This window comes from Capricornis sumatraensis, chromosome 1 (assembly GCF_032405125.1).
Source record: "Capricornis sumatraensis isolate serow.1 chromosome 1, serow.2, whole genome shotgun sequence".
Taxonomy (NCBI): domain Eukaryota; kingdom Metazoa; phylum Chordata; class Mammalia; order Artiodactyla; family Bovidae; genus Capricornis; species Capricornis sumatraensis.
The window spans coordinates 32,356,866-32,370,824 of record NC_091069.1 but is presented as its reverse complement, the minus strand read 5'-3'; the positions used below and the strand labels follow the sequence as shown (position 1 = coordinate 32,370,824).

The 13,959-nt window shown below is 40.6% G+C and overlaps 1 protein-coding gene across 1 annotated transcript in view; it reads left to right on the top strand.

Annotated features, from left to right (window-relative positions):
- The window catches only part of DNAJC27 (DnaJ heat shock protein family (Hsp40) member C27), a 32,516-nt gene extending 26,802 nt beyond the window's left edge, over positions 1–5,714 (top strand). Inside the window, exons 6-7 of the mRNA XM_068983649.1 lie at positions 3,459–3,619; positions 5,582–5,714. Coding sequence (XP_068839750.1) covers positions 3,459–3,619; positions 5,582–5,714 — 294 coding nt within the window. The remainder of the gene's footprint in view (positions 1–3,458; positions 3,620–5,581) is intronic.
- Positions 5,715–13,959: the final 8,245 nt, after the last annotated feature.

Genomic DNA, 13,959 nt, shown 5'->3' with positions numbered 1-13,959 from the left:
TCCTCTACCTTTTCTAAAACCAGCTTGAACATCTGGAAGTTCACGGTTCACGTATTGCTGAAGCCTGGCTTGGAGAATTTTGAGCATTGCTTTGCTAGCGTGTGAGATGAGTGCAGTTGTGCAGTAGTTTGAACATTCTTTGGCCTTGCCTTTCTTTGGGATTGGAATGAAAACTGACTTTTTCCAGTCCTATGGCCACTGCTGAGTTTTCCAAATGTGCTGGCATATTGAGTGCAACACTTTCTTTTAGGATTTGAAATAGCTCAACTGGAATTCTATCACCTCCACTAGCTTTGTTTGTAGTGATGCTTCCAAAGGCCCACCTGACTTCGCATTCCAGAATGTCTGGCTCTAGGTGGATGATCACACCATCATGGTTATCTGGGTCAATAAGATCTTTTTTGTATAAATCTTCTATGTATTCTTGCCATCTTTTCTTAATATCTTCTGCTCCTGTTAGGTCCATACCATTTCTGTCCTTTATTGTGCCCATTTTTGCATTAAATGTTCCCTCAGTATCTCTAATTTTCTTGACGAGATCACTAGTCTTTTCCTCTATTTCTTTGCACTGATCACTGAGGAAGGCTTTCTTATCTCTCCTTGCTATTCTTTGGAACTCTGCATTCAAATGGATATATCTTTCCTTTTCTCCTTTGCCTTTCTAGTATTTTCTTTTCTCAGTTATTTTTAAGGTCTGCTCGGACAACCATTTTGCCTTTTCCCATTTCTTTTTTTGAGGATGGTCTTGATCACTGCCTCCTGTACAGTATCACGAACTTCCATCCATAGTTCTTCAGGCACTCTGTCTATCCAGTCTAATCCCTTGAATCTATTTCTCACTTCTACTGTATAATCGTAAGGGATTTGATTTAGGTCATACCTGAATGGTCTAGTGGTTTTCCCTACTTTCTTCAATTTAAGTCTGAATTTGGCAATAAAGAGTTCATGATCTGAGCCACAGTCAGCTCCCAGTCTTGTTGTCACTGACTATATAGAGCATAACGGAGAAGGCAATGGCACCCCACTCCAGTACTCTTGCCTGGAAAATCCCATGGACGGAGGAACCTGGTGGGCTGCAGTCCGTGGGGTCGCTAAGAGTCAGACACGACTGAAGCGACTTAGCAGCAACAGCAGCAGCATAGAGCATAAACTGGATTAAAGATTCACTGAGCATGGCCCCGCCCATCAGAACAAGACTCAGTTTCTCCCTCAGTCAGTCTCTCCCATCAGGAAGCTTCCATAAGTCTATTATCCTTCTCCATCAGAGGGCAGACAGAATGAAAACCACAATCACAGAAAACTAACCAATCTGGTCACATGGACCACAATTCAGTGAAACTATGAGCCATGCCGTGTAGGGCCGCCCAAGATGGATGGGTCGTGGTGGAGAGTTCTGACAAAATGTGGTCCACTGGAGAAGGGAATGGCAAAGCACTTCAATATTCTTGCCTTGAGAACCTCATGAACAGTATGAAAGGGCAAAAAGATAGGACAGTGAAAGATGAATTCCTCAGGTTGGTAGGTGCCCAGTATGCTACTGGAGATCAGTGGAGAAATAACTCCAGAAAGAATGAAGAGACAGAGCCAAAGCAAAAACAACACCCAGTTGTGGATGTGACTGGTGATGGAAGTAAAGTCCGATGCTGTAAAGAACAGTATTGGATAGGAACTTGCAATGTTAGGTCATGAATCAAGGCAAATTGGAACTGGTCAGACAGGAGATGGCAAGAGTGAACACTGACATTTTAGGAATCAGCAAACTAAAATGGACTGGAATGGGTGGATTTAACTCAGATTACCATTATATCTACTACTGTGGGCAAGAATCCCTTAGAAGAAAGGGAATAGCCATCGTAGTCAACAGGAGTCTGAAATACAGTACTTGGATGCAATCTCATAAATGACAGAATGATCTGTGTTCGTTTCCAAGGCAAACCATTCAGTATCACAGTAATTCAAGTCTATGCCCCAACCAGTAATGCTAAAGAAGCTGAAGTTGAACGGTTCTATGAAGACCTACAAGACCTTTTAGAACTAACACCAAAAAAAGATGTCCTTTTCATTATAGGGGACTGGAATGCAAAGTAGGAAGTCAAGAGATACCTGGAGTAACAGGAAAATTTGGCCTTGGAGTACAGAATGAAGCAGGTCAAAGGCTAACAGAGTTTTGCCAAGAGGACACACTGGTTATAGCAAACAGTCTCTTCCAGCAACACAAGAGAAGACTCTACGCATGGACATCACCAGATGGTCGATACTGAAATCAGATTGATTATATTCTTTGCAGCCAAAGATGGAGAAGCTTTATATAGTCAGCAATTTAAAAGTAGCCGTAATGTATTAAATTAGTGTTTTGAGTGAAGTTATTCAACAACAGTAGTGCACAAGGCGTGAAATATGAGCAGGATCAAAAAATAATTTTCACTTTAAAAAACATAAAATAGGAAAAAATAATAACAGTTTACAGAATAAGAAAAGACCTATAAGCATATGAAAAGATATGCAACCTCCCTTATAATTGAAGAAATGGAAATAAAAACTGTGAGATAACATCAGATTGGTAAAAATGAAGATGTATAATAATGCCCAATATTGAAAAGAGTATGGGGAAGTAGGCATTTCCATTCACTGTGATGGGAGTATAAACTGGTATAGCCTTTTTGTATGACAGTTGTCAAAATCAGAAAGTAAAATGTATACACACTTTTATTCAGCAATTTTGCTTTCAGAAATTTATTCTGAAACAGTATCCACACAAGTGTGCAGAGATATGTACCCATAAAAAAATATTCCCTAAAGCACGGTGTGTGTGTCACAAAACTGGAAACAGTCGACCTGTCCAAGAAGAGGGAATTGATTAAATAAACTATGAGCACAGTCAGTCACACAGTGGAATACCGAACACTCATCAAAAGGGAGGAAGAAAGTGTCTATATGCAGCTAGAGAAAGATTCTAAGATTTATTATTACGTGAAGAAAGTTACAAGGTGCTCAGCAATGTGTTTAATCTGCTCTCTTTTATGTAAATACTTTGGGCTTGGATATGTGTACTGGTACTGAGAGAAAATTATTCTGGAAGGATACTGAAAAAAATGTATTAACAGTGGTTTACCCTGAGGAGAGGAACTGGAGGGGCAGGGAGATAGTTTTCATTTTACATTTTTTCTATTTGAATTTTTCTAATAATATTTGTATACTAGTTTTTAATTTCAAGTATGACTATCTGAGAGTAGGATCATAGGCTATTTAAATTCTTATACTTTTTGCGTGCCTAAATATATACATAATATACATATATGTTCTACATATATGTATTAGTATAAAAGAGAAAAGGTATGTTTGCTTTATTGTGAATTTTAAGTTATTGGATTATATTAAAATTCTTTAAGTTGATGCCTAGAAAGAATTCCTATTTTCCCCAAATCAGTTCTCCTCTGGGATGTGTTTTCTTTTTGCAGACCTTTTATCTATCCATAGTTGATTTATGTGAAAATGGCGGAAAACGTCCTAACACAAATAGCAGTGCTAGTTTCACCAAAGAACAAGCAGACACCATTCGCAGAATTCGAAGCAGTAAGGACAGTTGGGACATGTTGGGAGTCAAACCTGGGGCCTCGAGGTAAGCAGTGCTCTCAGGTCCTAGTGCTACCTTCTGTTATAAAGATTCAGTCATCAGGATATAGTGTGATATCTTCCTGTAATGGGCTAGAAATATGAAGATGTGTGGAAACAGATTACTTAACACTACTCCTTCACTGAATTAAGTGAATACCAAAGAAGGGAAATAGAGGGCACAATGGCCTGGTGTGGGGACTATGTCGTGTGTCTGTTGTGTGAGTACCTTTTGAAATGATATGCTCTTCTTTTGTTGACCAAGAGTCTAGAAACAAATGTAACCTCAGTATATACACATATAATCACAAAAGAGAATTCTTAAAGCATAGAATTTTTGAAAAAGAATGTTAGCAATCAACTTGTTGAAACACTTCATTTCATACGTGGGAAAACTGGGACTCAGGGAAACCAAAAACACAGTCAGGGACTCCAGGAGTTAGTGGTAGAATTAACCCTGAACCCTGTGTGTCTTCCTGTCTCTGACTCTGTGTCTCTCAAAAATCATTGTAGTTCCTCATCTGTGTGTGTTTATATTAAATTATTTTATTTTAGCCAAAATAATTATTTTGGAGAAAAAGAAATACAATCACTACTCTTCATGAAAGAAATAAATCATTACCTAGTACGATTATGTAACTTTTCCCCCAGTCTTATTGAAATATAATTGACATACAACACTGTATAAGGTTAAGGTGTACAGCATGATGATTTAACTTACATACATTGTGAAACAATTAGCGAAGTAAGTTTAGTGAACATCCATCATCTCATAGAGATAAAGAAAAAAAAAAAGTTTTTTCCTTGTGATTAGAACTTTTGGAATCTACTCTCCTAAGAACTCTCAATTGTTATCTCACTTTTAACTCTATAATAATACTGTTACTATGCATATTATTGGAGTTCTCAGATCTTTTTATTTTGCACCATAGCTTTCCTCCCTATGTTTCTCCCTTTCTACTTTTTCACCTTGAATCCCAGAAAAGAAAAAAGTACATCTCAAAACTGCCTTATCAGCATCAACAACATTAAGTATCTCTTCTCCATTTTGGTCTCATAGCATGTCTTCAGGTTCAGAAGAGAAGAGGGGATGGGAACAGGGAGACAGTTATTGGTCACCCTTGAATTGACAGGCGTTACTAAGGATGCCTTAAACACCTGACGAAATTCAGATGACCTTGCAGCATAAAGTTAATTGGTGGCTTTTGGGGCTTCCCAGGTGGCACAGTGGTAAAGAATCTGCCTGCCCATGCAAGAGATGCAAGAGACTTGGGTTCGATCCCTGGGTGGGGAAGATCCCCTGAAGAAGGGAATGGCCACCCACTCAGTATTCTTCCCTGGAGAATTCCACAGACAGAGGAGCCTGGTGGGCTACAGGCCATAGGGTCACAAAGAGTCAGACACACCTGAACAACTAATATTACTTTTACTATTGTGTATCAAATTCAGCTTTTTTGTTGTTTTGGCCTTTCCCTTACTGACCCTGCTCCCTGGCTGACTTTATCCACTGTTTCCTCCTGGAACTACATGCCGGCTCTCCGTTCCCTCTCTGGCCTCTGACACTTCTCTCCCTGCTGCTCTGCGTTTCCCATCACCGGATCAATTCCTGAACCCCATCTTCTTGCAGAGTCCTCCCCCAGGGGCCCTGCCCTTATGGCCTCTTGTCCTCATCGCTTCCATCAGCAATTATTTGCCAAGTGCCAAATGCCTGTGAGGCGCTAAACGCTGTCTGTTTTCAGTTGATCATGTTTGCATACTCGCTTTGTATTGTCTGTGTTTCTACTTGAATGTTACATGTTATTTGTCCATTGTTTCCCAGTCCTTTAGTCTCACCTTTGAGAAGGGGTCACGATAATTTCAGATATGCTTACTGCAAGAGGTGTTCTGTTCTCCAAGCAGCTGAAGTGCAGTGGGCAGAGGGTGGGGGCTGACTTCCCTACTGACAGAGAGCTCTGCTTTTTCTTTGCAGGGATGAAGTCAATAAAGCATATCGGAAACTTGCTGTGCTGCTTCACCCTGACAAATGTGTAGCACCTGGTAGTGAAGATGCCTTCAAAGTCGTTGTGAATGCCCGAACAGCCCTCCTGAAAAACATCAAGTAGAAAATAGGAAAAAAAGACAGGTGTAGGCCTCAAGTCCAAACAGACTTTCTCTGGTGGTAAAATAGCCAACATGGGTTTTTCCTCCACAAAATTCTTACAGCCCTTTTCACTCACGTGCTGTCATTTGTAAATCAGTAATTTGGGTGCCTGTTTCCATGTCACAGACATTTTGCAGAGAGACAAAATGAAGAGAACCGAGTGCCACTTATACTCTATCGTTCATTTTCTATTTCTGAATGATGATAGATTTTTTTTTTCTCATGAGTTGGTAAGCTCTGTCAGTATAGCATCGCTTAGGCACTTTGCTCAGGAAAGTCCACGAAGTTTCTGGAAGGATAGGAGGATCTTTTTGCTTTTTCTTTATTAAAAAACATTCATCATCAGAGGAAAAAAAACAAAAATGGAAGCAAACATAGCAGAACCCCTGAAAGTGTGTGACCTTGCAAGCAAGTTGCCCCTTTACAATAAGTTTCTTAGGTGATATTTGCAGCATCAGTCTGCTTAATTAATGCATGAACTCTTGGCAGCCCTTCGGAAGTGAAACAAGGTGATGCAGTCCTGAGCTGAGTGGCCCTTTTTTGACGTTCACTCTGTGCCCCTTCTCCATCACCGGGGGAGAGACCAGCCAGTCTTGAGCGTAGAGGTGGCAGTAGCCGCAGGTTCTGGTAGGCTGGCTGCTGCTAGACCTGCCCCTGGGTCTGAGGCCTTTCCTGGGCCGTGGGAGTGCTGGTAGCTGTAGGGGCATCTTCACCTAGGAGTCAGGAGTCAGATCCCAAGACAGAAATGCCTGCAGGTCAAACTGGATTGTGCACACATCCCCAGAGGGCATGACCCGCCTGGTTCGGTCGTGTCTGATGCCCTAGGAGAGCCCCCATAGGAGGCTTCTGCCTTCCCTTGTTGCAGCAGCATTTGCCGAGACAGGTGGGAGAGGCAGGGATGCGTGTCCGCCGGGGGCCTCCCTTCGCTTCCTCGTCAGTGTGAGCTCCCCTTCCCTCTTCTGTTCCTGCCTTGTCTCTTAAGGCACCACATCTGCCACCACGGCTCTCTTCTCGAATCCCCGCCTTCCGGCTATTGCCTCCTCTGTCCTGTGCAGCCTTTGCCGGGGCCTGGTAGACCAGAGACAAGTATAGATCCTTTGGGTGGTGGACAGAGAGATCTTAAGGCCCGTGTGGGAAGAATCTGTTACTTTTGTGTAGGTTCCAAATTTCTGATCAGTAATACTTTAAAGCTGCAGATTCTGAAAATTAATTTCACGTAGAGAAATCCATTCTCTTGCCATCGTCTCTCTCTCAGTATCCAAGAGATGGACGAAGATCCGCGTCAGGACCGGCCTTCCTTCCAGAGCTCACAGAATAGTGTCACCATGTGGCGCATTATACCATCGCTGTCATGTTACTCAGATTTTTAGCTGTGACCAAGCAGCACTAATTGGGGCTTTAAAGTATATGAAACTTTGCCATCAGTGAATTTTAAACAGCTATCCCATATTGATTGCCAAGTAGCATTCGCATTACCCTACCTGAGAAGAAAAACCACTTTCATTTAATTCACACCCACTGCAGCCTTCTAAACCCTTCCCTTCTCCAGAGCAGCTTCTCTTTGTGTGGCTGCCCTTGGGCAGCACTGAGCTGGTTGTCAGGAAACCAGAGCATTGTTTTCTAGTAAGAGTTTTCATTTTGATATTAAAAGTGCTTTTTTTCTTAGTAAAATTGAGATATGATTTTTTGTGGGATTTTCCTTCATTTTAACTAGTTTCTGGGCCTGTAAAACTCAGGCCAAAGTTCTTCAGGGCTTTAATTTTGCTGTAGGCCTTCATCATGCCTAAAGTGACAGACATAGATCTGTTCTTGTGGCAGAACTTAGGAGTCATATGGATGAAGGACCGTGCGTGGTGGTGTCAGCCCGCGTTGACATGACGGCTCACTTGTGTATGTGTCCCTGTGTAAAAACGTGCCAGTTTTCATCACTGTCATTAAACACTAGATGGGTCACCTCATTCAGCTACATTGTGCAGATGAGCAGTTATAGCGGAGAGAGTTCTCTAGTTCATCCATTCACATCCTTATGTAATAAGTGACTTGTTGACATTTAGCCTGATCTTGATTCTTAGGTTTTGCTCAGTTCCCAGCACCTTGATTACTCATGTTAAGGATGGCTATGTACTGCTTCATTTATGGAAAAAAAAGAAAGTTAAAGATTCAGGGTCCTAGAATTTTTCTGATTTCCATAATTCTGAGTAGAACGTCAAGAAGTAATGAAATGAAGCCTGATCTGCAATGAAAAGTAACTTCATATAAAATTTTACAGACCTCTGTGCATTAATTTAAATTCTTGGTACAAATGTATATTTTTAAGTTCAAGCTTATTAAAATTCTTCAGCCAGTTAGGATTGCACAGTACATCAGTGAGAGTAACAACTAGCAGAATAATTTCAATGGCTAAAGAAAATTTTATACAGGATCTTGTTTTTTTCAAAAAAGAACAAGAAGTTTGAACAGCTGTTATTCAAGAAAAGCCATTTCTTCTGCATCTGAGTCACCAAGAATGAAGACTTTAAAAACTTGTTAGAAATCCCTGGAGGCTTTTGAAATTAATCGCCAACCTACCTAAGAACTTTAAAATACACCATCCTTTTGTTCCTCTGTTCCTCTTCCATGGCTCCTTTTGAATCGGTATTCTCAACTGTCAACGTGTCTCTTACTTCAGCAGTGTCGTTTATTTCTTTGCATAAATGTGTGCTTGTCTAGACTTGGAGATGCTGTGCTGCTACCCAAGATAAATTGCTCTGATTCTGTAGATCGCACTCTGTTCTTTAAGGCTCACATTTACCTCAGGAAACTCACTGTAGCATGTTTTGTTGTTGTTTTTTTTTTGCATTGAATTCTCAAATGGTAATTATTTCTTTATACTGGTAAACTAGTACCTAATTTACTGTTCACTAAGTGAGCCATAGATAAGGCAGCTAAATTTCTGAAAGAAAGAGAAAATGGGCAGCCCTTGGTTGCTGTGAATCAGTAGTAAGGCCCCTATTTCTCAAAGAACAGTGACAGAATCTCAAGGGGAAGGAGGTATTTCGGTCTCATGTTAGAAAGTGTGGGGGGCGTGTGTACATTGCCTTTGACAAGGTGCCAGGGTCTGTCCCCTAAGCAATTTCAGTGGGCCCTGGAATGTCACTCCCTTCTCCACTACACTCTGTCTAGCTCACTCTGAGTCTGACTACATTTTTGTGAAACTTTTGCAGAGAAATTAAGCCGCAAAATGCAGCTAACTTCCTTCCATTGCAAGTTTTACAAAGGGAAGAGGGGTTCATATTTCTCATGATAGGTACCTAGCACAATTGTAAGAGACAGTTACTAATGTTTATATGTTGGTGTTTCCATTAAACATTTCTAGAGGAGACGAAAGCTTAAACTTGTGGTGTGGATGAGTTAGATCGTGTCTGACGAGCAGTGCAATATGAAGCCGTGCAATAAAGGCTGTGTTGTGAAATGAAGCGCTGGAAAGCTGGACAGTTCGGGTTAGCTTCCTGCAGCAATTGCCAGCAGGATGGTCTGCCCTTGGCCCAGGAATGCAGAGTCTCTAAAGAAACCCTTTGCTCTTATGAGGTAATTTATGTATTTGCTTTCTGTTGAAATAATGGAAAATGTTAAAGCTAACAGCTGTCTATGTCTTGTACAGAGAGTGTCATATGTATTTAAGTTGTGTATTTTTATAAAGTAAAGCCAAATGCCAAATGGTCTGTGGGCTGCTCTTATTTGTTGAGACACTGGTCTTTAACGCAGAAGCCAGTCGTTAACAGCTGAGATCATAGATAAGACATCTTGCTTTAGTTGCCAGTGGGTAAAACGGAGGAAATGGCATTCAGTGGTCCCTCAGGCTGTTCTAACCTTAATTCAGTTGTGATGAAAGTCTTTTGCTCTCTTAAAGAAAGATACTGATATTATGTTTGCCTTTTTAATTCAAATGAAACTATTGTTATCTCATTTTAATAATGCAAGTCTAATTCAGCTAATTAGTCCCTGGACAACAGGAATCCTTAAGTAACAGACTATGGTGAAGGCGAATTTGAAAGTAAAAGCCTTGTAGGGCCAGCCCACAGAAGGCTTCAAATCAGAGCTCTAATTTTCATTGTGAATGACACTCACTGTCACCTGAGAATGCGCTCCACTCCTGGGGAACCACTCTACCCTCTCCACACTGCTGACGTGTTGCTAAAGCAGAGCTGCCAAATCCTCCTATGACCTCTGCCTTGCTCCTTGGTCACAGAGCTTGGCCTGAGAGATGGGAATGTCACCCAAGCTCTGGAGAAGGAAATGGCAGCCCACTCCAGTATTCTTGCCTAGAGAGTCCCACGGACAAAGGAGCCTGGCAAGTCCATGGGGTCACAAGAGTTGGACACGACTTAGCGACTAAACCACCACCACCACCACCTGAGATCTTTCTAGTTGGAATCTAGGAAGACAGACTTTCTCTCAGGAGAGAAAGATGGGAGGAGTCCTGCTGATGCTGGCAACCATGATTCCAACCTCATGGAAAAAATCAGATCGAATGAAACAGACATTCAGAAAGAGACCGTATCCGTATGGCAAAGATGTTCCTTCCAGTCCCCAGGGTCCCCTGAACTGGCTGCGCTACAAGCCCATCAACCACCCCAGAATCCTCCCAATCAATCTCCACTCCCCTGTTTTCTGCTTAAGTTTGTTGGAGTTTGCTCTCTGTTACTCGCAACTAAAAGGATATTAGAAAGTAATAGACATTAAGGGTCATAAACAGGAATGAGAAAGCTATGGTCTGTAGACTGGTGCAGTACTTGATACGTGAAGTGTGACAGTTTAGATATTAAGTATATCCAGATACTTGGTGTTTCTGTTTTAAAACAATAATAACCAACTGTAAAACTGAGAAGAATTTGGTTTACTCATTTTGTTTCAGGATCAATTTAAGATGCACAATTTTATCTAGCTTTTTTGTTTCCTTTTGATCCATTGCCTATCAGGGGCACTTGTAATATGGTAAATTTCTAATCAAGCTTTATTGTTAAAACAGTCATTCACCATGTATTTATTGAGCACCTACTATATGCCAGGCTTTGTTCTAGGCACTGAGGATATAACATAACACAGAATCGACAAAAATCCCTGCCCTGTGGAGCTTCATTCTTATTGTTGTTCTTTTTAATTTGCGGAATTTTGAAGAAAGCTTCATTTTTCCTTATAGGTTTATTTCTGAAGAGGCAAATTTGCATTTTTTTTTTTTACTGCTCAAGATATGCAATTTTGCAATTAATACTCTGATTGCTGCTACATATGGAAGACCATGTAGGTTGTTAAAATGCTGTATTAATTTTTTTCTTGAGAACTTGACCACTATCATTATACGGAGTGGTTTTTCCTGTTGACCTGGAGGACATAGTACTAGACTTTAGGCGTTTCTTTATATATGTTTTATATTAAATAATTAAAATATTAATATCTTCCCCCATAGCAGTTGATAAGGTTGTGTTCATTTTGAGGGGAAAATGCCTAGAATCTCAGTTGTTGTTTTAGTTAAGTAGTGTTTACCTCTAATTTCACCCAGTTAAAATTCTAATTAGCGGCCTGTTCTAAAGGATGCTTGGACTTTAGGAAAAATTATTTCTCTGTGCATCCTAAACAGATAGAGTCAGCAGATGCAGCCCAGGAAAGCACTTGTACTAGGGAAGAGAAAGTGAAAGTCTATGACTGAGAAAAATCGAGGTGCTGCATGCCTCAGATACCAGGATGTGAACATTCTGCTGGTTTCAGAATAAGAGAGAAAACAAAAAGGTTCATGCAATAAATACTAAAGAGAGAGGCATCGTATTAGGATAAAGTTATTTAAGCTTACACTTTTAACATCACTACATATAAAAGCAACCTGCCAGGCAGTTGCTGCCTCCTAGGGGAGATGTAGGTCTTCCCAGGTAGCACCAGTGGTAAAGAACCCACCTGCCAGTGCAAGTAGACATAACAGATGCGGGTTTGATCCCTGGGTCGAGAAGATCCCCTGGAGAAGGAAATGGCAATCCTCTCCAGTACTCTTGCCTGGAGAATCCTGTGGGCACAGGAGCCTGGCGGGCTACAGTCCGTAGGGTCGCAAGAGTCGGACACAACTTAGCAACTAAACCACCGCAGGGGAGATGTCAGCGTTTATATGAGAAGATGCTAAATCCCCATGGTGTTCCCTCCTGCTCACAGTGCTGGTGGGGAGAGCACCTGGCCCACGAAAGTGATCAGTTTCAAGAAAGGTTAGCGCTTCTGCCAGGTACTCTGGGCTGCTGGCATGCTGGACAGACACTCTTTAGTGAAGCGTCCTAGTGAAAATTTAGATATAAGGAAAATCAGTAAGGCTTTGTGTGGCGAGGCACAGAGCCAAGCTGCTCTTCATAAGAAATGAACAAAACTTCCAGGGGTTGGGGCTACCTAAAGGAAAAGGGAGAAAAACTTGGATGAGCAGGAGCTGAAAGCTAGGGTACAAAGAAGGATTATTAGAAAGATCTTAGATATTAAAAAATATTAGATAATCCTAGAAAGACAGCCAATGAGAAGTTCCCAGTGACAGAAACAATCAAAGGACTTTTCAGAACATGCTTTAGTAATGTTAGCCACATTTTACAGATAAGAAAACTGAGGCTCAGAGAGGTTAAGTGACTTGCTCTAGGTCAAAGAGAAAGCTGATCAAATCCAAGCTTACCCAGTAGAACCCAGGCTCTCATTGTACACTATCAGCCTCACAGTCCAAATTTTAAAGTACTCTGCTTCGTATTCATAAGTAATGTACCTGCTTTACCATGTTACTTACATAGGTATAAATAGGCCTGCCTTTTTGGTGGGGTTGCTTTTTTTTTGGTTCTGGATCTCATCAAAAGTGAGATCATATTATATATACTTTTATTTGTCTTTCTCTTCTCATTCAATAGTACCTCATAAAAATCTTAAGTCAGTTGGTTTAGATTTAATTCAGTATTTTTAGTGGCTGAATAATAATAATTATGTTGGTATGTCGTAAATAATTCAGCCACACAACTTTGTTTCTAGCTTTCTGTCACTACAAATAATGCTGCAATTTTATCCATGTTTGTATGTTTTTATGAACTAGCAGAGTTTTTTGATTAACTTTTTCAAAAAATTGAACTGAATAGTCAATGGAAGGCTTAAAACTCAACATTCAAAAAACTGAGATCATGGCATCTGGTCCTATCACTTCATGGCAAATAGATGGGAAAACAATGGAAACAGTGACAGACTTTATTTTCTTGGGCTCCAAAATCACTGCAGATGGTGATTGCAGCCATGAAATTAAGACACTTGCTCCTTGGAAGAAAAGCTATAACCAACCTAGACAGCTTATTAAAAAGCAGAGACATTGCTTTACCAGCAAAGGTCTATATAGTCAAAGCTATAGTTTTTCCAGTAGTCATGTATGGATGTGAAAGTTGGACCATAAAGAAAGCTGAGCACCAAAGAATTGATGCTTTTAAACTGTGGTGTTGGAGAAGACTCTTGAGAGTCACTTGGACAGCAAGATCCAACTAGTCTGTCCTAAAGGAAATCAGTCCTGAATATTCATTGGAAGGACTAATGCTGAAGCTGAAACTCTAGTACTTTGGCCACCTGTTGGGCAGAACTGACTCATTGGAAAAGACCCTGATGCTGGGAAAGATTGAAGGCAGGAAGAGAAGGGGGTGACGGAGGATGAGATAGTTGGATGGCATCACCAACACGTTGGATAGGAGTTTGAGTAAGCTATAGAAGTTGGTGAAGCCTGGCATGCTGCAGTCCATGGGGTTGCAAAGATCAGGACATGAGTGAGTGACTGAACTGACTGAAAAATTGAAGTATAGTTATAAACATTGTGTTTGTTTCAGCTATACAGCAAAGTGATTCAGTTATTTATTTCAGATTTTTTTCCATTATAGGTTATTATAAGATATTGAATATAATTCCATGTGAATAGCCCTGCATTTTTAAAAAGACCACAAAGGTACAATTTTCCTCATTAATGGTCCAAGTTCAAATTTTTGTGCTTAGGAATGAAAAAAAGCCTCTTTCTGAGGTGTGCCCAAGCCAAGAGGGAGTTAACTTGACAACTTAAGTTAACAGCAAATTAAAATATGGAATATGATACATCTGGATATTTATTAACAGGGTTATTTAAGTGAAATTCTGAACAAACTGTGGTAGAACCCTCTGATGCCTGCAGAACAACTTGAAAATTATGGCTTAAG